Source organism: Lutra lutra, chromosome 3 (genome assembly GCF_902655055.1).
Source record: "Lutra lutra chromosome 3, mLutLut1.2, whole genome shotgun sequence".
Classification (NCBI taxonomy): Eukaryota; Metazoa; Chordata; class Mammalia; order Carnivora; family Mustelidae; genus Lutra; species Lutra lutra.
In genome coordinates this window covers 90,002,329-90,025,020 of record NC_062280.1, presented here as the reverse complement: position 1 = coordinate 90,025,020, position 22,692 = coordinate 90,002,329, and the positions used below count along the sequence as shown (strand labels likewise).

The window sequence follows — 22,692 nt, the reverse complement described above, 5'->3', positions numbered from 1 at the left end:
TGGGAAGCTTTTCTTTGGATTGCAGATGGTCACTATCTTTCTGCTCCTTCCATCTGTGCACACTTGCCCCAGTGTCCCTTAATGTATCCAAATTTCCTCTTCTTATAAGACCTCCACAAAGCTCAGACCCACTTCAATGGCTTCTTTTTAAGTTGATTACTACTGCTTTTAAGGTCCTACCTCCAAACACAGTCACATTCTGAGGTACTGGGCTTCAACATATGAGTTGAATATAAGGGTTTTGGGCTTCAGCATATGAGTTTTGAGAAGGCACAATTCAACCCATAACAGACACTACGATAAGAAGCTAAGAAATAGAATTTCTAGATTCTTATTCTAGCCTTGTTACCTATTAGCTATGAGATTCTTGATCAGGCACAATATGTCTGTGCCTAAATAAAAAAAAAGATTGATTTCTTTTCTTTTCTCTTTTTTCTTCTCCTCTCTCTTCTCCCCTTTGTTCTTTCCTTTCTTTTTTCTTTTTTTTTCTTTTTTAATAACCACTATACCTGCCTTATCCTTTAAGAAAAAAAAAAGTTGCAAAGATCAAAAGATAGTAAATAATTCTAATGTGCATGTCCCTTAAAAATCATCAAAACATTATACAACTTATTTCTACAACTCCTATTTGTTAAAGATGAGATTATTGGTCTTGTGACTGTATGTTGACTCCAAAGACAAGTAATTTCTATTAGGAATCACTTTTCTCTCGGCAACTCCACCAGGGGTACTGGGAAGTATTTGTTTTCTTTCTTGCTGTTGAGTCCTGAGAAAGATTTGTGCCATTTGAAGGATCCCCCCATCTTGTATCTGATCCTTCAAGGTTAACCAGTGAATAGCTTAGACAAACTCTTCTCTTCCAAGGGATCCTTTTCTCCCCCCAGTAAACAAATATCCAACAAACCTGCATGCAACCTGAGTGCATGGTATTAGCCCCATTCACTTAACTGCTGTCCTCTCACCTAAGCCCTGTTTAGTCTACCTATCTTCCATGAATTTGCCTTTGTGAGCAATCTCTCTCATTCTGAAAATCAGGAAAGCTAATGTTATGAAGATTTTGATTTAAAAAAAAAATCAACACGAAGTTAATCATGCTGCTTGAATCTGAACAGGGCCAATATAACAATTAGTAGAATGATGATACTATTTGTCTTGCTCAAAATTCCCTAGGCATAGAACATCTGGGTTTCATATACTGCTTTTAGGGAAGGAGGATGGAAGATGTGGGAGAAGGGACAGAAAAAGAAAGGCACTGCCATTAAGAAAAGTTCTTAGAACACAACATCCTTTAGTGCTTTATTTAACAAAATATGTCATTTTAGAAGCACTTCTGAGTAAAAGTCAAATGTAAATTTTATACACTGACTATAAAGAATAAAACATCCTCCGGGAAGAAATGTGTTCACCCGTGAAAGGTAGAAAGCCTTCATCCCCAACCCCAAATGCTAGATTAGATGTGGATAAATGACAGATTGAACCTTTTCTAAGAAGCCTCCTTGTTCGGCCTTCAGCTTTGTCCCTATAGAGCCCTGCCAGAGCATTTGTTTACAGTATATCATCCCTTAAGCCAAAGAGATTTTATTAGAATTGTCTGTGGAATTCACCTATTTTGTTTTACCCCCTTTACTTTACACCATTTCAAAGTTTGCATTCCCTCCAGTTTCCAGTACTGGCTGAGGGACACGAGTCCCGTTTTATCCTGTGACCTGTGATTTTAGATCAGAAAACCAACAAGCAAGTGATTCCTTGAGTCAAAAAGTGAAGCTTTTTTTTTTTTTTTTTTTTTTTTTTTTTTGATGCTGGTCTTGCTCTGCCTGTGTGAACTGTAGTCCACTCAGTTTTATCACCTCTGCTTCCAATCAGGCTTTCTTAAAATTGCAGCGGCGGACTTGCAGAGACCCATTAGTACATTGTGGGGCAGAATGAAGAGAAAGGTTACCCTCCACCCATCCCCACTGTGCTAAGAAAAGGAACCAACATTAGACAGACTCTTTAAATTCATAATTACACCTTCCCCCTTCTTTCTGTCTCCCCTCCCTATCAACTGTGAAGTAGGAGTCTTTTTATTATTAAAGAAGGGTCAATGTTTTTGGCCTCTCCATTGTTAAAGAGAGGAGGTTCCAAATAAAATGAAGAGCAAAACAAAAAAATTGAAAGAGACATAAACTGTCTTCATGGGTCTCATATGCTTTCCCCTTAATCTGTAAGATCATTTCAACTTCTCTACCTAACGAAAAGCTTAGCTGTGTGGCTCTCATATATTAGCTCATTGCAAAGTGACCTCTATATCACTATTACTTAGAAAAAAGCAACACACTTCCATTCATTTTATTGTTCCTATAGTCTAGTTTCAGTGTCTTATTCTACTATATATTTTTAAAGGACAGGATCTGTTTGCTAATAACCTCCCACTTGAATTTCATTTTATTTCTCTGACCTCTGTCAAAGGAAGAAAATTTTGAAGGAAATTATAAAAGAGTTTCTACCTTATATCCTAGGGGAAAGGTCACTGTATAAAATATAAGATGTTCATTAATAGCTTCCTATCTAAATAAAGTTTAAAATTCTATAGACCAGAAAAACAATAGAAGAAGTGGTCAACTCAGGCAGAGGCACATCTAACCCTAATAACTCACAGTTATTTTCATTTTCCATAAATGCTTCTATTCCTCTTACCCAGGAGACTTGTTACTTTTATTGCATTATTCAATTAGAATGGATCACTCCCCACGTCAGTGTGATATAACCCTGTTGGGATAGCTTTTTGTGTTTTTCAAATGACATCATATTTTTAAATGAGGTGGCCTAAAGGGTCTTCTGAGGAGTTGGATCTTTCTTTACCTCAGCTTTTCAAAATATGAAGGCAAATTCAAAGAAATATAAACTCTGTCTTCACCAATAACAGCCAGTGTACAGGAGGACAAAAGACCTTAAACTCAGTTTTTTCATTTTGTAAAATGAGATAACCTCTACTTTTCCGTACTGCAGTGTTGATTAAATATGATTATTCACTAATGTGTTTTGTAGCCATGTAGTTTAACTTTAGTTAATTCATTAACATGATGTTTTTGGAAGAGTTCCTAGAAAAAGGCCACCTGTCCCCAAATAATCTCGATACTGTATTTGTCCTAATGTTTGAGTATAACATATCTAATTGTTAAAACTGTTAACTTAAGTCAAATGAGTGTTTTTGGTAGATTAATTTATCCTTAGCCACATCCTTAGAGAATAAAGCCAATTTTCAGTAAGAATGAGAGGGGGGCAGTTAGGATGTTCTATCAAAAGACCCTCAGGGTAAGGTGCTGGTCAGAGCTCTAGGCATCTGCAATTCAGCATAGAGTGTGTGGTAAAGAAAGCCTTACTATGCAACGGATGCTTTTTCTCTTTCTTTCTTTCTTTCTTTCTTTCTTTCTTTCTTTCTTTCTGTCTGTCTTTCAACAGAGAGAGAGGAAAAGGACAAACAGGGCAGAAGCAGAGGGAGAGGGAAAGAGAGAGAGGGAAAGAGAGAGAATCCTAAGCAGGCTTAGAGTCCAACAACACAGGCCTTGATCTCATGACCCTGTGACCATGACCTGAGCTGAAATCAAGAGTCTGTTGCTGAACTGACTGAGCCACCCAGGAGACCTCCAACAGACACTATTTTATAAGAACATTATTGTGAGGCAGGTACTGTCATGTCCTCGGTACAGATGAGGTAATGGAAGCCTGGAAAGGTTAAGTCAGTTGTCTGAGAGCAAAGATATTCATGGAAGAACTGGCTTTGGAGCCAAGCAGTGAGGATTCAGAAGCCCTGATGGGGCACTGAGCCTGGCTCCTCCCATGTGGCGAATGGAGAGAAGGAAGGGGAGCGAAGGACACTGTGGCTCCTGCGGCCTAGTGCCTCTTTCTACCCAATAGCTACTCTCCCCTTGTTCTTTAATAGCAGAGCCACTCATTCCTTTTTGGAAAGCAATGGGCTCTGATGAAAATACTCATTGTCCCACACCGCGTATGTTTCATTCTGGCCATGGACATTTAAGCAGAAATCCACTGAGCTTGATATTTTGTTATACAGAGAGACTGGCACTTTCCATTTCCATTTTCCCCATCCCTTCTTCCTGCCTGAAATGAAATTACAGACTGGCAGAGGTGAAGTAGTTGTGCTTTGATTCTAAGACTGACAGGTTCATGCTAGGGAGGACAGAGCAGAAAGATGGTGTTTTGCAACTTTTTTATAGAAGAACAACAAATCCCTATCTGGCTAAGCGGCTGTTTGTGCTCCACATGAAATGCAATCCTAACCCATATGGTGATATGCAAACATAGGAAAAAGAACCCAGTTACCGTAGATGACACCATACTGCCCGAGTCTGGCCCCATGAGGTGGTGGGTACACGCGTAGCTCTGTGCCACATACGTCCACTGTGAGGGGTGATGCTGCTCGCTGTGCAGCGGTACCCAAGCACAGACCCAGCTCCGTAAGGAACAGTGGGTATAGTTCAGAGCTGACATTGCAACAGGGGTCCGCAAACTACAGCCCGCTGGCCAAATCCCTGCTGTGGCCTCTTTTGAATAGACTGTAAGCTGAGAAAGTTTTTTTGTTTGTTTGTTTGTTTTTTGTTTCGCATATTAAAGGGTTTGACAAATAAAAAACAAGAATACATCATGGAAATCACATAGGACACAAAATCTAAAATATTTACAATCTGGTCCCTTACCGAAAGAAGATTGCTGATTCCTCAGAGGGACAGGATAGAGTCAATGTGCCCAGATCACAACTACCCAGGTTGCAGTTCTACCCTCCTTTAAGGCTATTTTTAGTCTCCTTTATTGGCCGGTGAGTCATTACATCCAAAGTATGATATGTAATTGAAGGGCAGCCTAAATTACTATCAGGAGGGGGGTAGTGTAGGGCAATAGGGGAGGAAAAGAAACAGTAAAACTGTTACCTTCCTGACTTAAAAAAGGAGAATCTAGTTTTAAGTATATTAACATCAGATTGGCAGAAAACATCACACATCAGCTGAAGCAGATTGTTGGAAAGGAAGTGTCATTAAGCACTGAAGAGAAAATCCTAGAAGGAATTAAATTTTGAATACCTCAGAATAAAAGTGCCTTTCAAGAAGACTTCCCTGCCACAGGTGGTGCTAAGCTTTCATTCCATAAATAAACATGATCACCATTCACTTTAATTCTTGTCACACACAATGATGCTAGACTAACAACTGGATTGAAAGCGCTGAGTAGAAAGATGGTGATTTTCCTGATTTTTCTATTCTCATTGCCTCATAGAACCTAAAGATGATCAGCCATTTAGACCCTGAAAAATTACTTCAAATAATATGGGGAAATAGGCAATTTTATTTTTAATAGAAGGCTAATGAATCATTTCTCACATCCAATGTAAGAATATAAATTATTAAATTTCTCCAATTGCATATTTGAGAAAACATCCCAACATACAATCTAGCTTAATGGTAAATCAACCTCCCACAAAAGTCTGGGATCTTTTTGGTTTTGTTTTTTGGTTTTGCTGGTTTGGGTTTTGTTTGTTTGTTTCTTTACATTTTTTTTTTTTTCACTAGAGCTTGAGGCTAAATAACACAGAAGAGGAATATATGTGCACATTAACACCTCAGATCCCCAAATACTTAAATTTCATTTAAGTTCAAAATTTCTTCTTTTTCTGCATGTACCTTTGTCTTCTAAAGTATTTCAATCATCAGCATTTCACAAGTAAAGCTTTTATTCCTCGAAAAGTGTATTGCATCAACTGTTTTCATCTAATATTTTGTAGATACAACACACTTTGTCTTCAAATCAAAGATAAGAAACTTTTGTTCAGACACTGAGCACAAAATTGCCCTTCCTAAGAATCAGTCTTCAAGGTTTTCGATTTCTAGTATTTATCCTTCACATTGAATGTATGCATCCATATAATTATAAAATTATGCAATTATTTTATGTAGATCAGTGATGACTGCATATGAATGTCATAAAACAACACATTACAAAGCACTATGATTAGAGAAAATGGTAATTGTGAACATCTGGATTGAGAAATTTAAATTTGAAAACCTCTGATATTTTTCATAAAGCTTTTTTCTATGCTTGTCCATATTTCAATGGGTACTGACTGAAATTATTTATCTGGAAGAGGCTAATTTAATGTAGATCAAAATATGTTGCCAGATCAAGTACCCAGGTAGAGAAATAGTCATGTCTCTGTTTTGTTAGGTAACTACACTGATATAAGAATAGTCTTAACATTTTCTTTAAGAATGTTCAGCAATTTTGATGTCAAAAGAGTAAGAACAGCCAAAATGAGGAAATACTTTTAAATAGAATTCATCACATTTTATTGGAGAGGAAAATAACTATATACTTAAAAACTGCCAAAAATATCTTGAGCAGGTATGAATTCATTTTAAAAATATTTTAAGAAAGCAGAAAGTATATCTCTATTTTTAATGAAACCACATGTAATTTCTAACTTAAGGCTTCAGGCTGCTAAAGCCCCTAATTTCTGTGAAGGAAGGACGTATCTTTTCCAAAGCCCTAGGTGCTGTCTACCTTCTGGGCAGGATGGGCATTCAAATATTTAACAACATTATGGTGGATACACCTACTATTCACAGGAAATGCCCACTCAATCAGGGTGGATGCCGGCTGGCAAACTCGGGTCTAATCCATCGGTGTAGCCCTGATGGTTATGCGCCATGTTCCTAGAGCGTGGAGTGGGCATGGGAAGGAGAGAGGGATACTTGTCACCCATTCGCTTTAGCGTTCCCTGCAGGGTCTCTTTCCTCTCTGGGCTTTGTTTGTGGTCACACAGGTCCTTGCTAGTCTTCTCTACAACACACATCTCCAGTCTGAGTCTCCTACTGAACTCCCTCTTTAGCACAAAAAGAACATCATTATTCTCTATTCTTCATCAGCATGAAGGAAACTCCTGCCTTTATAGGCTCTCCAGCCATGTCTTCTCAATTGCTTTCCCTTTGTGTCAGGTACACAGTTCCGTGGAATTGTTCCCTTTAACAAGGCCTTCCTGCACATGCATTCCACAAAGCTATCTCACATCTCTGTCATTTTTCCCACCAGCAGTTTTGTGGAAGGATCAGGACAGAAACACAAGATTCTAGTACCAGAACTCAAAAATGTAACTTTTTATTCTGATTGTGTCATGGCAACCCTCCCTTGGAGATAACAAGGAGAAAACTCCCAGATGGTACTTCAATAGGGGATGGTCCCACCACATATATTTCATGCCCGGTGCATTTATTATTGTTGTCTTGTCTCATTATTATGCCATCTGCACCCACAGCCATACTATTGAGATTTTTTTTCCTGCTTTTTCATGTTTAAACAACTTTACTATTATATAATTCACATACTATACAATTCACCCATTTTAATATGTATGAGTCATTGTTTTTAAATGTATTAACAGTGTTGTGCATACATACCACAATCTAATTTTAGAATATTTTCACTTTCAAAAGAGATCCCACACTCATTCACAGTCAATTCTTATTGCCTCCAGCCCTAGTTGGCCCTGAGAAACATTTGCCTACTTTCTACTTTTGTAGATTTGCCAATTTGAGATCTTTCAAATGAGTGAAATCATAAAATACGTGGACTTCTGTGACTTGCTTCTTTTCCTTTGCAAAATGTCTTCAAGGTTTATCCATGTAGCATGTATGAGTACTTCATTCTTTTTGTATTGCCAAATAACATTCTTTTGTATGGCTTTACTACATTTTATTTATCCATTAGGGATTTTTCCCCATTAACTTATTTTTTTTTTCTTTTATCATGCCAAGAAACTTTCCTATGCTATAGAGAGTCTGGTAAAGGTTTTCTGAATTAAACTGGTGAGAATTACAAATGTAGTAAACAACTACAACCTCTTCCTATGGAAGAAGTGATCTGTTCAAAGGAAAGAGCAATTAATGCAAATATTCAAGAACCCATATGCTGAGAAACTTTAAAAACACTGGCAAACATAAAGAAAATGAATAATCATTGCCTCTGCTTTCTAATGGCAAGATTTTCATCAAAACTTATATTGGTCCTGCCTGCAAGACTTGTAAACAAGTAAATAAAAATGGAAAGTGGAACCAGTAATTGTTATTTCTTACAATATCAAGCACTAAGGATGATGGATTTTTTTTTCTCCACTTCGACCCAACAACACCATGTAGCTGCTTTGAGAATACTGATAAGCTGTCACACCTGGTTGCAGGGAGTATACAGACCAAACTAGAAGTGCTAGAAATATCAATATTAAAATTTAGGGGATTGTTCATACTCCATAAGCTAGTGGGTATAAAACAAAACAAAACAAAAAAAAAAACAAACAAAACAAACAAAAAAAAACAGTGTAGCAGAGTTAGCCATGGCCCTATTATTTATAATTTTGCATTAGCAGCATTTTTCATGTATGCAAAGCCCTCAGTGGACTTCAAGTTAGATACAGTGGTACGATTACAGTTGGGATCCATGTGTGTGAAGGGCTTCTGAATCTAATATTATAAAGGCAAAGGACCTCCCTGTATGGGTGAATAAATATAATTTCTATCTTGCCATTTCAGATAAGAAAACATGTTCAATAATTTGTATAGTGCCAGAAGACATTAATAGAAATAATATGGGAGCTCAACTTGATTACCTTACTATTCCTTCTACATGCTCTTCTGTCTCAAAATGGGTGAAATAAATTATTGGAAAGGGTCTTATTCCCTCTGAGTGCTATGTTTTAAAGGATTTTTTTCCTCCTTATTTTTTTTTTCCTAGTAGTAACACAATCACATTGAAACAATTAACCTTGCATTTTCTTCCGTTCAAAATTAATTCACACTACAAAACTGCATTTTACGGTCTCATTCACACAGTCATTTTAAAGGAAACACAAACAAAAGGTTTCAAGTTTCTTAGGCTATTTGGAAAGAAAAAAAAAAAAAAAGAAGCAACTAGAACAGCAGTCATCCATGAAAACAACTGACATTTAGTTTCACATGTAAGGTAAATCTGAATGGCATGAGAACCTTTCTACTCACAGGTATCTAAAGACTCGTCTGAATCATCAGGGCAGTCAGGGTCCCCATCACACAGCCAGCTCTGGGAGACACAAGTCACATGATCGTGGCAAAGAAATTCACCAGGATCACACAATTGCTGATCTGAAAGTGAAAATGTTTCGAAATAAAATATGAATGATCTGAACATGAACACAAGAGCAGTACAAAGATGAAATGTGGGAAAGCAATACATAAAAGGTCCATGAGTGTGATCCACATTTTCTGTTCAGCAGCAAAACTAAACCAATTATTTATCTCAATTTTAGCTACTCAGCTCAAGCACACAATTTTGATAAAACTATGTTGCAGTCTCACACAATCTGTTCTGAAAATAGTTAAGAATTCTTCGTGTGTTTATGACTAGAACTTTGGTCATATTGGATAAGGCATATGACAATCACAGCCAGTAGGTTTTACAGCTGTTGATCCAAAGCAGACATTCCTGACCACAGAAATTTTAGTTTCCTCCTCTGTTCTAAGAGTAAGAAAAATCAGAAATAAAACTTGAAATATTGTACTTACTTTCCATGTCTGAGAATTCAATTCCTAATCATCCATCCTAATACTGGGGCTACAGGTCTTTATGTCGATTAGATACCCATTATCATAATATTTCCTTCCTTCCTTCTTTTTTTCTTTCTTTCTTTCTTCCTTCCTTCCTTCCTTTCTTTCTTTCTTTCTTTTTTTTCTTTCCTACAAGTTCCTAGATGATAGTTTCTGCTACTGGATAGCAAAAGTGATAGTAACTTCCAAAAAGTTTTGCTCTAACTTGTGTTTTTATAATTGGCCATATCCAAAAATCACATCATTTTTCTTCAATGGCTTCAGAATATTTAGGATCTATAGTCTTTATTCAAGTCCTAGTAAACTCATCATATGTCTTTTTGTTTTGTTTTGTTTTGCTTTGTTTTGTTTTTGCAATACACTTATTTATACACTGTGGATCCGATCAATAAAATATTTACTTTTTTAATATTTTAAATGTCTGAACTAGGAATTTTTTTTACAGTTGATGATCTCTGAATGTGAAGAAGTGCTAGCCATATCAAATCTTAGCCATTTGATATCACTTACACTTTTGTTATGTATACACAGGAATGATTCAAGATAAAAAATCTATTAGTAAGTAGATCTTTAAATATGTAGCAAACAAAAATTCTAAGTGATACAAAAGCATGGAAAGCATGAGGCCATAACTTAATTGACTTTTTTCCCCAGTAATATACAGAATGATGGTGCATTTTCCACACATTGGGATAAAGTATGGAATATTTTTTTCTTTGTCTCCCTCAACCTCTTCTCTCCTGACTCAACATAATTTTCAATAATATGTATTACAAACCCACACAAACATATACACAACTTGTGGGTATATAACTATTTTTTCCACTTTCAAACTATAAATATTACCTGAAAGTTCTGATTATTTTATCTTATCCTGTTATATTTTTTCATAAACTCACCATCGATAACCTACTTATTACCACTATTATCATAGCTGGGTTTTTTGTTTGTTTGTTTGTTTTGTTTTGTTTTTGCATTAAGTTGATTGAGCATACTCTATTTGGTCCTAGAATAGTAGCTACAAAAATGTAGAAGTCACCATCTTTGTCTGCTTGTGCCAATAGATCCAGGAGGAAACAAAGTACCTTTATGCAACAATTTGACAAATAAATGATATAGAAAATAATTGCTGAAAAAAGAGACCACAGGGGTGCCTAGATGGCTCAGTTGGTTAAGTGTCTGCCTTCAGCTCAGGTCATGATCTCAGAGTCCTGGGATCGAACCCCACATCAGGCTCCCCACTCCAAGGGAAACCTGTTTCTCCCCCCTCCCTCTTCCTCTGCCTGCTGCTCCCCCTGCTGGTGTGCTCACTCTCCCTCTCTCTCTCTCTCTCTGTCAAATAAAGAAATAAAATAGTAAATAAATAAATAAATAAATAACCACAGGGGTGCCTGGTTGGCTCAGGTTAAGTATTTGCTTTAGGCTCTAGTCATGATCCCAGGGTCCTGGGATGGAGCCCTATGACTGGCTCCCTCCTCAGGGCAAAGTCTTCTCTATCTCCACTTGTCCCCCTCCACTTGTGCTCTTGATAGCTGTCTCTCTCTCTCAAATAAATAAAATCTTTAAAAAGTAAATCTAAAAAAAAAGAACAAACCACAGATAGAGATGGAGACAGAAACAAAGAATAGGTTGGAGATGTAAGCATTACTTTAAAAATGGGTAAGATTTGGATAAATGGAGAGTAAATATAGGGCATTCCAGATGAGGGCAGAGTGAAAATACAACTAAGGAACTAATTACTAAACTGCATTTGAAACAAACAAACAAAAAAAATTCTAAAATTAAAATGACATTCAGGTTATAGAATCTTGATTTTTTTTTCACCAAACAGTTTGTGTGATATTTATAAGTATATTCCACTGCTAGAGGAGGAGGACTTAAATTTTGTTTTAGACTGTCACATAACTTTTGTAGTTAATGTAAAATTCAAATTGTTTTGCTTATAGACAAGGAGACCATATAATTTATCATGAAACTGGGAGAGTTCTGAAGATGAAGGAAGGCTTGTTAATAATTATACTGGGAAACAGGTATAAACCAAGTTTATTCCAGAAAAATCAGAATGGATGTTCATTGTACCTATAGCTATTCTGCATTTGATTTATGATCTTGAGATGCTAGATTGTTTCCTTCCTTCTTACCTACCAAACTATAACAAATTGCTGTGAGGATAGGGGGAAAGAGATGGTGCCTTGCTAAAAACCACTGTATAATACCTGACTCAGTAAATAATCAATAAGTACTTATTACAAGTATAAGGAAATAAAAAGGACCATGAAGAACTGTTTATGGTGTTGGAAAATAGCATCTCAAAAACATAGGTCAGAGTCAGGAATGAAGGACTTTGATTCCCATAGGAAACATTCTGTAGATAATTTGAAGTCATAGGAAAGTACTTAAGAAAGATTATTTATGATAAAATATTATACAAAGTTATCTGTCAGGAGACTATTGAAATTGTCTAGAGAAAAGCTCCTGATGATTGAACTGAAGTAATGGGGACCAAAATGGAGACTCTGCTGCAAGTGAGGTAAGAGTTAAGAATTGGTGACCAGGGCGCCTGGGTGGCTCAGTGGGTTAAGCCTCTTCTTTTAGCTCAGGTCATGATCCCAGGATCCTTGGATCGAACCCCACATCGGGCTCTTTGCTCAGCACGGAGTCTGCTTCCTCCTCTCTCTCTGCCTGCCGCTCTGCCTACTTGTGATCTCTGTCTGTCAAATAAATAAATAAAATCTTAAAAAAAAAAAAAAAAATTGGTGACCAAATGGTTGAAAGTAGTCTCTAAGTAGCCTCAAAAATTGACTGGATGGAATCTCAAAACAAAGATAAAATATACGGATATTAAAAAAAAAAAGTAATGTTCTTATAAGCCCAGTCATGGTGGCAGTGGATTAATACTAGTAGGTGTAATAGTTTATAGTGTTGTTGCTGTTTTTTTTGTCTCTAAATCACTTGACCACCACCACCTCCATCTTAATTTACTCATTCATTTACTTATTAAACAATCACTAATGAGTTTCTACTATGTTCTAGGTACTGGGAATACTTTTTTTTTTTTTTTAATACAGAGATCCTTGCCACCAAGAAACTTAAATTTTAGTGGGAGGATAGAAACAAAAATAAAATAAATGAGTTAAATGTGTAGTATATTAGAAGATAAAACCTTATGGAGAAAAATAAAACAGAGATGGAGATTAAGAATTGGAGGCTGGGGGCACCTGGGTGGCTCAGTGTGTTAAAGCCTCTGCCTTCGGCTCAGGTCGTGATCTCAGGGTTCTGGGATCGAGCCCTGCATTGGGCTCTCTGCTCAGCAGGGAGCCTGCTTCTTCCCTCTCTCTCTGCCTGCCTCTCTGCCTACTTGTGATCTCTCTCTATCAAATAAATAAATAAAATATAAAAAAAAATAGAATTGGAGGCTGGGGGGCACCTGGGTGGCTCAGGGGGTTAGAGCCTCTGTCTTTGGCTCAGGTCGTGATCCCAGGGTTCTGGGATCAAGCCCCATGTCGGGCTCTCTGCTCGGCGGGGAACCTGCTTCCCTCTCTCCCTCTGCCTGCCTCTCTGCCTACTTGTGATCTCTGTTTGTCAAATAAATAAATAAATAAATAATCTTAAAAAAAAATAATTGGAGGCTGGAAAGATGGAGATACAATTTTAAATTAAGGTGGTCAGAGAATACATCACAAACAATGTTACATCTGAAATAAAAACCTCTGGAAGGAAAGGGTGACATCTGTTTGAATAAAAGGTCATGTGGTAAAGGTCATACACCAAGGACCTGAGGCAAAAGGGTGTCCAGAAAATTTAAAGAAACACTAAGGAGATCAAAATGGCTGGGGAAAAAGAGATTAGAAAAAGCTGAGGTCAAGAAATGAGTAAATATAGGGTTGAAGGCAGCAGATGAAGGCTTGAGCTTTAGTAAGAGTCAAGATGGAAAACCGCTGAAAGGTTCTGAGTAAAGAGAAAAATCTACCTACTTTAAAAAAAAAATTATGACTGCTATGTCGAGAATAAATTTCAGTGAAGTAAAGGTGGAAATGAGGAGCTCAATTAGAATGTTATTGCAATAATGCATATGAGAAGAGATGAAGAGTTAAATATATTGGTGAAATGGAGTTTCAAGACAGTATTTGATGAGGAAACTGAAGTCAAATATCCTGTTCACCATCTTATTAAATGTCGGAATCTTAAATTCAGATCTTTGATCCTCAGTGTATGACTCTGTGTATGAACTGTTTTGGGAATATTATGAGGTGTTTGTGGGAGATCCAAGAATAAATATGTATCAGGCAATGATGCATTTAAATCTGAAATTCAGGAGAATAATCAAAGCTGGAAACATGGAACAGACCTGGAGCTGTAAAAAGACAGTGAAAAAAAACTATAAGAATATAGTTCCTGAATAAGAAATGCAGGTGAAATTAAACTGAGGTAGGGGGAAGGAGCTGAGGGCAAAGAAATAAGAGTAAGTCAGGCAAGGGGATGGAGACGGCAGAAGTTTAGCCAGAGATATACAAGGAGAAGTGCAAGGGAAAAGGATCTTACCTAAAAACATGTGAAATCTCAAGAGCTGGAATGAAAGGGGTCATTTTGACAATGCCCAAGTATGATGAGTTCTGAAAAGATGGAGTAGACTTATAGGCTAAGGAAAAGGTTCTAGCGAAGGAAGAGGGAATGGAGCCCAAGGATATGAAAGTGGAGAGTTTCCCAAGGAGAATTCATGGGGCTGGAATGAGAACCTAACTCGAATAGGAGCACCTGCCCTGAGAAAGAAAGGATAGGGATACAAAATAGATAAATTGTTAGCTAGTAGAGAAGCTGCTTTTCTTGCCTGATCATGATTTTTCAAAGAACTGAGAAATAAGATTTTTTTTTTTTGAAACTTGGAAAAAAGGCACAGTTGGAAAGAGTGGTGAAGGTTTAGGATAACTGCTATGAGGAACTGGAAAAGGAATCCACTAGGAATCTGTGAAAAGGTTTCTTAGTAACAGTGATGGGGATCCAGCTAAGACTGTAAAGTGTATATTTGATAGTTAGGTATTTTATTCATTTTGTTTTGTATTAATGTCCAAACATTCACCTACATTGAACTACAGATACAGAACAATCCCTTTGAGAAAACCTCAGAAGAATACCCCTTGGGAAAATATGCAAACCCCCCTCAATACATATTTACATGTATAGACATGTATGAAAATCCACCATATATATATATATATGGATTTTAGGAGTAAGATTTCAGGAGTAAGATTTAGGAGTAAGATAGACTTAAGGGGATTTACCTAATGAGCCTATGTTATCAGCTTCCTAAGCAAGCTCCAATCTTTAAAGACAATTTGCACTGTTGTGATTTTGGGGACAGTTTTATATTATCCCTCTAGGAAACAGCAGTTAAGAATAGCTTGCTACTCTACTCACCTATTTATTTTTCAACCAGTTATTCCACTTAAAGTTGGGTTTTTAAAAGCATTGATTATACAATTCAAATGAATGAATTTTCAGTATTTCAAGGTGATTATTTTAAAAGATATCCAATGAATTGAGCTCCTTGAATCAGAAGCAAAATATGTTGTATGTGTATGTATTTCCACTTATCCTATTTAATGCTTCATGCCACACTTCTGAAATAGTCAAACTAATCTTATTTTAAATATCTTCCTATTGTATGAAAGGTAATGTTATACTTTGTAATTAAAACAAGAAGCTTATGAGAATGTGCAAGCAGTTTCATTTACATCCCTCTGGAAAAAGATCAAAGCTAGTACCATGTCGATCTCTTCATAATAATAGACTCCTGCAATCAAAAGACATGAAAAGATTAGAATAACCATAGCCTAGAGAGTTTACTAAGTTTGGATTCACCCTGACTTAGTATGATAATCTTCCTACATTTATATGAAAACATATAATTTCTCATTTTAATAAAAACTTATAGCAATATTTTTGGAAGTTGGATATAGATGGTCTTAAATGAAAGATTTTAGATACATGAATTGCCAATTTATATTTTCTCATTTTAAGGTCACAATGAACTGCTATTTTTTATAGTTTCAAAAAACAGGAAGAATTGAAGTCAAATAGTATAAGTAATATACATCAATTACATGAATAACTATGTAGATTCCAGCTCCTTGAGTATTTCACCATGATCAATTTATAATAATGTTATGCCATTTCCCTTAGAAGTCAACTCACCATTTAAATACTAATGAGAATGTTCATTTACAAAAAAAAAAAAAAAGAAAGAAAAGAAAACAAATTGCCTATTACATGCATAACAGGACACTATGGGGGAGATTTAAAGGAAGTATAAATGATGAACTCTGGTAACTAATTACAAATTAAAGGAAGGGTAGTACCCATTTAACAGCTAAATTCCTGAGGAGTGAAATACTGATTCTATCTAAGTTAAAGAATTTCTACAAAACTCCTGCACAAGCTAAGTATTAGGAAAAGGCTGTAACTTAGGTTTTCAGAACTCAGTTAACATCACAAATACTTATTTAGTATATCTACATCTTACTGCTAACAGATATATGATGGTTAATAATATATCATTTATAAATGCTTAAAGAGAAATATAGCGATATTTCCTTTCTTCTCATATAAGAGGCAATGATTTCATCATTGGGAGAACAGAATTCTTGTAGAGATCTACAGAAAGTATTACTAATTCAGCTTCAAATTTCTATTAGGCTCATGAAAACTTAAGGGAGCTGTGTTAGTTATCAAGTAGTAGGAAGTACCTTACATCATTTGACTTTATATTCCCAGACTCCAGAAAAATGTGCATATGCAGATGAAGAAAAAAATCCTCAGAATTCCATGTGAATTGTTTTTCATAATATGGTTAAAGGATTTCCTCTTTAATGCTTTCTTCTACTCTCCCTTCACAGTTCAACCCAAACTTTTAGTTCACTATGCTGTTCTATCCACTTTCCCCAAATGTAGAATTTTATGTGTCTTTACTGCTTTATTGCTTTGCTTCCCCTTACAAAAAGATTCTAGTCTTTCTCGAAAGTCTAAGGACATTTTAACTCCTTTAATCAAAACTTCCCCATCAAACTTTTTCTTCCTCCTTCACCAGTTCCATAGCATTCCACACAGTGCTCACTTCAGCAGCACATATATTAAAAGTAGAACATTCCACCCAAAAGACCAAACAGCTCCTACTGTATTTTGCTCTGTGTATTGTACTCACTGGTGATGACCTCCTGGAGGGCAGAAGATTCTGTCTTAGGACTTCATATTTGCCCTAACAAGGTGATTTCAATGGGAAAAAAAAAAATCAAATTTTCCAAAAATAAGTATACAATATTTTTGGATGGGGAGGGAAGAAAAACCAAAGCAATACCAGTGTTTTATATTTTATTATCAGAAAGATAAATAGCTTTATTTAGTTAATCACCAAAAATAAAACTAAGTTCTCCCATGGTTAAAATAAAATAACCTGAATACTAAAGATTATACCATTTAAAATTAAAGCATCCATGAAAACTAAAAATCAAACTTGAGAGAGATTAAATGTTATCCTCCAGAGTCTCTTAAAGACTATACTGAAAATTACACTTTTACAATAGCTGGTTATGCAATGCTAACTTGGACAAATATGCTAATGATAGTTTTTTTTTTTTTAAGATCGTTCCTTTAGAAATATCATCATTGTAATTGAAAGATAAAATGTAACTCACCATTTCAAGTCTATATTTAATAGAAATAGGAAAATATATTTGGATTATATTAAAAAGGTTGGCATGAAGAAAGGTAGGTCAAAAATTTGTCAAACCTGTTAGTCTCATTTTATCAAGGAATTAGTTCTCCTCCACAAAATGTCCAGATGACTAAAACTAAACCATATTATACATTATAAGACTATAATCCATATTATCATTTATCTTTGGTAAATCCATCCTTAAAAATCTGCCGAAGCTTGTAATAAAAGGCCAATCAGTAATGAAGAGTTTTAAAATCAAACACAAATGGAGACCAGCCTTGAAAATTCACTGAACAAACTGCTTTAGTCATACAAACAAAGCTTGATTTAGATTATCTGGCAAGACAAACGAGGCTAACTTGACCTTGGTCACTTCTTGTTTATGCCTCTGAAAATGTCAGTGAAACTTAAATTGTTCCCCAAAATGGATATGAGGGAACCACTAACCAATTCTCCTCCACATAAGAAAATTCTAATATTGTAACCAATCACTGTGAGGAACAGTCACTGCTTCTACACTATACAAGCTGCTTTATAACAATATACTTCTAAGCCTCATTCCATGTATTGGTTTGAGTACTCTCCATTTGCAAACTACCTTTTTGGTGTGCACACAATAAACTTTTGCTAATCACCATTTCAGTGATTCATTAGTTTTTTACTTCCTTTTTTTTTCTTTCCTGAACTTTTGACCAGAGTACCAACATTTCAATCATAACATGATTTTTAATTAACAATTTCCATTGTCCTGCTGAGTCATTATTGACAATTTAGAAACTTAATTACTCTAACTACAGACATATGTGCACAGACCCTCATATGGTATGTACAGATATTTTATATTTATATATATAAATATATATATTTATATTTACAGATATTGTATTTTAAAATTATCATACCACTCCACCAGAACTCCATTATCTCCAAAGCTAAGACTAAGTAAGAGGGTTTAACCAAATTCCTGAATAAGAGTCCTCTGGTGGGCTAAATAATGGTACCCCAAAGATGCCCATATCCTAATTCCCAGATATGAGAATATGTCACTTTACACATTAAAAGGGACTGGGTAGATGTGATTAAGCTAAGGATTGTGAGGTAGAAAAACTAGCCCATATTACCCAGGTGAGCCCAATGTAATCATGAGTTCTTATAAGAGGGAAATCAGAGAGGAGAGATTTAAAAACAGAAGCAGAGGTTGGAGCAATCTGCTATAGCAGGCACCAAGCAATGCGGGCAGCCTCTAGAAGCTGGGAAAGGCAAGAAAATTGATTGTCACCTTAAGCACCCTAAAGAACTCAGTCTTATGGATACTACTTAGGTTTTTGACCTTCAGAACTGAAAGGTAACAAAACTGTGTAGCTTTAACCCACTGACTTTGTGATAATTTATTACAACAATAGAAAATTAATACCACACACCAGTTACAGCTCACAGCCCAAGCATCACTTTTTGGAGTCTGACTGGTAAGGAGGAAACAGACAAGCTGTTAGGTACTTCACCATGAATTTAAAGGCCCTTTTCTCATACATTGCTTTCTCTTTAGTTTCAATGCTTCCTGCTTAAATAAAATACCTCTGCTTCTCCTTGATGTCAAATGACAGTTAAAACACATCTGCACAGAAAGAGGCAAGATGGTGGAGGAGTAGCAGACTATTACAATATCAGGTCCCAGGAGTTCAGCTAGATAGTTATCAAACCATTCTGAACACCTAAAACTCAACAGGAGATACAAGAGAAGAAGAGCAGCAATTCTAGGAACAGAAAATCGACTACTTTCTGAAAGATAGGACGTTCAGAGAAGTGAATCCGAAGCAATGGGAAAATAGACTGCAGGGGAAGGGGCTGGATCCCGGCAAGCAGTGGAGCAGTGGAGCACAATATCAGAACTTTTAGAAGTCTGCTCCACTGAGGGACATTTCTCCAGAGGCTAAGCATGGGTGGAGCCCTCACAGGGATAATATGGTCTCAGGACCCACAATGTCACAGAAAGATCAGGGGTATCTGAGTGTGGCAGAGCTGCCAGATATTGGAGTGGTGAAGCCAACTACAGAGACAGAGCTGAGGAGTGAGCTTTTAGATTGGGGTTACTTAAACCATGATCCAAGGCACAGTCAGGCCGCTGCTCTTTGAGTAGGGACTCCACAAGTGGCAGATCCAGGGAAACTCTCCTTCCTCCTCTGGGAGGAGCAGCACAGCAGGAATATGCTGGGTTTGGAGACTCCAAACAGGGCCATGCGCCAGAGATAAAAACGCTCAGTCACAGGACCAGTGAGCACAGAGGGCAGGGAGAGACCAGGGAGATAGGAGTGATTGCCTGCTTATCTCTGAGGGTGCACTGAGGAGTGGGGCCTGAGATCTCAGCTCCTCTGGGCCAGAGATTGGGAGGTTGCCATTTTCATTCCTGTCCTCCAAAGCAGTACAGGAAGTGTTCAGGGAACAAAGCTCCCGAGAGTGAATCCAAGCAGATTACTTAGCTTGGCCCCTGGCAAGGGTGGCGCAATTCCTCCTTGGGAAAAGACATTTGAGACTCACTGCAACAGGCCCCTCCCCCAGAAGGTCATCAAGAACAACCAGCCAAGAACAAGCTCACTGATCAAGGAGAACAGTGGAACTCCAGAGCTAGGGGAAAACAATGCATGGAATTCATGGCTTTTTCACCATGATCCCTTAGTCTTGCAAAGTTAAATTCTTTTAATTTTATTTTTTTCTTATTCAACTTTTTAAAATTTTCCTCTTTCCTCTTTTAACGTTTTTTAACTAGTTTATCTTCACAATACCTTTCTAAAAATTTTTTTTAAACCTTCATTGTTATAGTCATATTTTATCTCTTCATTGTGTTTAACCTTATTTTTTGTATGCATATAGGTTTTTTCCTTTCTAAAAACGTTTGGGATACAATTTCTTCTAATAGATTAAAATATGCCCTAAATCTAGCACATGGCTTTGTTCTAGTCTCCAGCCTGAGCATATTTCCTCCTCTTTTTCCAACCAATTTATCTTATCAATTACTTTATAAGAATTTTTTTAAATTTTCATCTTTACAGTCATATTCCAACCCTTCATCATATTTACCCTTATTTTTATATATACATAAGTTTTTCTTTCTTTACAATGTTGGGAGAAAGTCTCTTCTAAGAGACCAAAATACACCCAAAATCAAACAAGAGACAGTACCAACAGCTAGGGACTTAATCAGTACAGACATTGGTAATATGTCAAATCTAGAGTTCAGAATGACAATTCTCAAGGTGCTAACTGGGCTTGAAAAAGTCATGGAAGATCTTAGAGAAACCCTGTTTGGAGAAATAAAATTCCTTTCTGGAGAAATAAAAGAACTAAAATCTAACCAAGTTGAGATAAAAAAAAAAAAAGCTAATAATAAGATGCAATAAAAAATGGATGCTCTTACTGCTAGGAAAAATGAGGCAGAAGAGAGAACTAGTGATATAGAAGACCAAATGACAGAGAATAAAGAAGCTGAGCAAAAGAGAGACAAACAACTACTGGAATACTAGGGGAGAATTCAAGAGATAAGTGATACCATAAGATGAAACAATATTAGAATAATTGGGATTCCAGAAGAAGAAGAAAGAGATAGAGGAGCAGAAGGTATATTGGAGCAAATTATAGTAGAGAGTTTCCCTAATATGGCAAAGGGAACAGGCACCAAAACCCAGGAGGCACAGAAAACCCCCCTCAAAATCAATTAAAATAGGTCCACACTCCGTCATTAACAGTAAAACTTACAAGTCTCAGGGACAAAGAGAAAACCCTGAAAGCAGCTTGGGACAAGAAATCTGTAATATACAATGGTAAAAATATTAGATTGGCAGCACATTTATCCACAGAGACCTGGCAGGCCAGAAAAGACTGGCATGATATATTCAGTGCACTAAATAAGAAAAATATGCACCTAAGAATACTATATCCCTCCAGGCTATCACTGAAAATAGAAAGAGCGATTAAAAGCTTCCAGGACAAACAAAATCTAAAAGAATTTGCAAATAGCAAACCAATCCTACAGGAAATATTGAAAGGGACCCTCTAAGCAATTAGAGAGCCTAAAACTAACAGATTAGAAAGGACCAGAGACAATATACAGTAACAGTCACCTTACAGGCAATACAATAGCATTAAACTCATATCTTTCAATAGTTACCCTGAATGTAAATGGGCTAAATGCCCCCTAACATAAGACAGAGGGTATCATAATGGAGAAAAAAAAACAAGACCCATCAATATGCTGTCTACAAGAAAGTGATTTTAGACCCAAAGATACCTCCAAATTTAAAGTGAGGGGATGGAAACAATTTACCATGTTAATGGACATCAAAAGAAACTTGGTGTGGGAATCCTTATATCAGATAAGCCAAAGACTATAATAAGAGATGAGGAAGGACAATATATCATACTTAAAGGGTCTGTCCAACAAGAAGATCTAACAATTTTAAATATCTATGCCCCTAACATGGGAGCAGCCATCTATATAAACCAATTAGTAACAAAATCAAAGAAATGCATTGACACTAATACAATAATAGTAGGGGATTTTAACACTCCCCTCACTGAAAAGGACAGATCATCCAGACAAAAGATCAACAAGGAAATAAAGGCCTTAAATGACACACTGGACCAGATGGGCATCACAAATATATTCAGAAAATTCTATCCCACAGCAACAGAATACACGTAGAACATTCTCCAGAATAGATCATATCCTGGGTCACAAATCAGATCTCAACCGGTACCAAAAGATTGGGATCATTCCCTGCATATTTCAGACCACAATGCTCTGAAGCTAGAACTCAATCACAAGAGGAAAGTTGGAAAGAACCAAAATACATGGAGACTAAAGAGCATCCTACTAAAGAATGAATGCGTCAACCAGGAAATTAAAGAAGAATTGAAAAAAGTTCATGAAAACAAATGAAAATAAAGAAACAACTGTACAAAATATGTGGGACACAGCAAAAGTGGTCCTGAAAGAAAAGTATATAGGGATACAAGGCTTTCTCAAGAAACAAGAAAGGTCTAATGTACACAACCTAACCCTACACCTAAAGGAGCTGTAAAAAGAACAGAAAAGAAAACCCAAACCCAGCAGGAGAAGAGAAAGAATAAAGATCAGAGGGCGCCTGGGTGGCTCAGTGGGTTAAGCTGCTGCCTTCGGCTCAGGTCATGATCTCAGGGTCCTGGGATCGAGTCCCGCATCAGGCTCTCTGCTCAGCAGGGAGCCTGCTTCCTCCTCTCTCTCTCTGCCTGCCTCTCTGTCTACTTGTGATCTCTCTCTGTCAAATAAATAAATAAAATCTTTAAAAAAAAAAAAGAATAAAGATCAGAGCAGAAATCAATGAA

General features: G+C 36.6%; 1 protein-coding gene across 1 annotated transcript in view; it reads right to left on the bottom strand.

Moving 5' to 3' along the window:
• LRP1B (LDL receptor related protein 1B) overlaps positions 1-22,692 on the bottom strand; it is a 1,982,574-nt gene that overhangs the window by 1,607,954 nt on the left and 351,928 nt on the right. Inside the window, 1 exon segment of the mRNA XM_047722477.1 lies at positions 9,039-9,161. Within this exon segment, the coding sequence (XP_047578433.1) occupies positions 9,039-9,161 (123 nt within the window).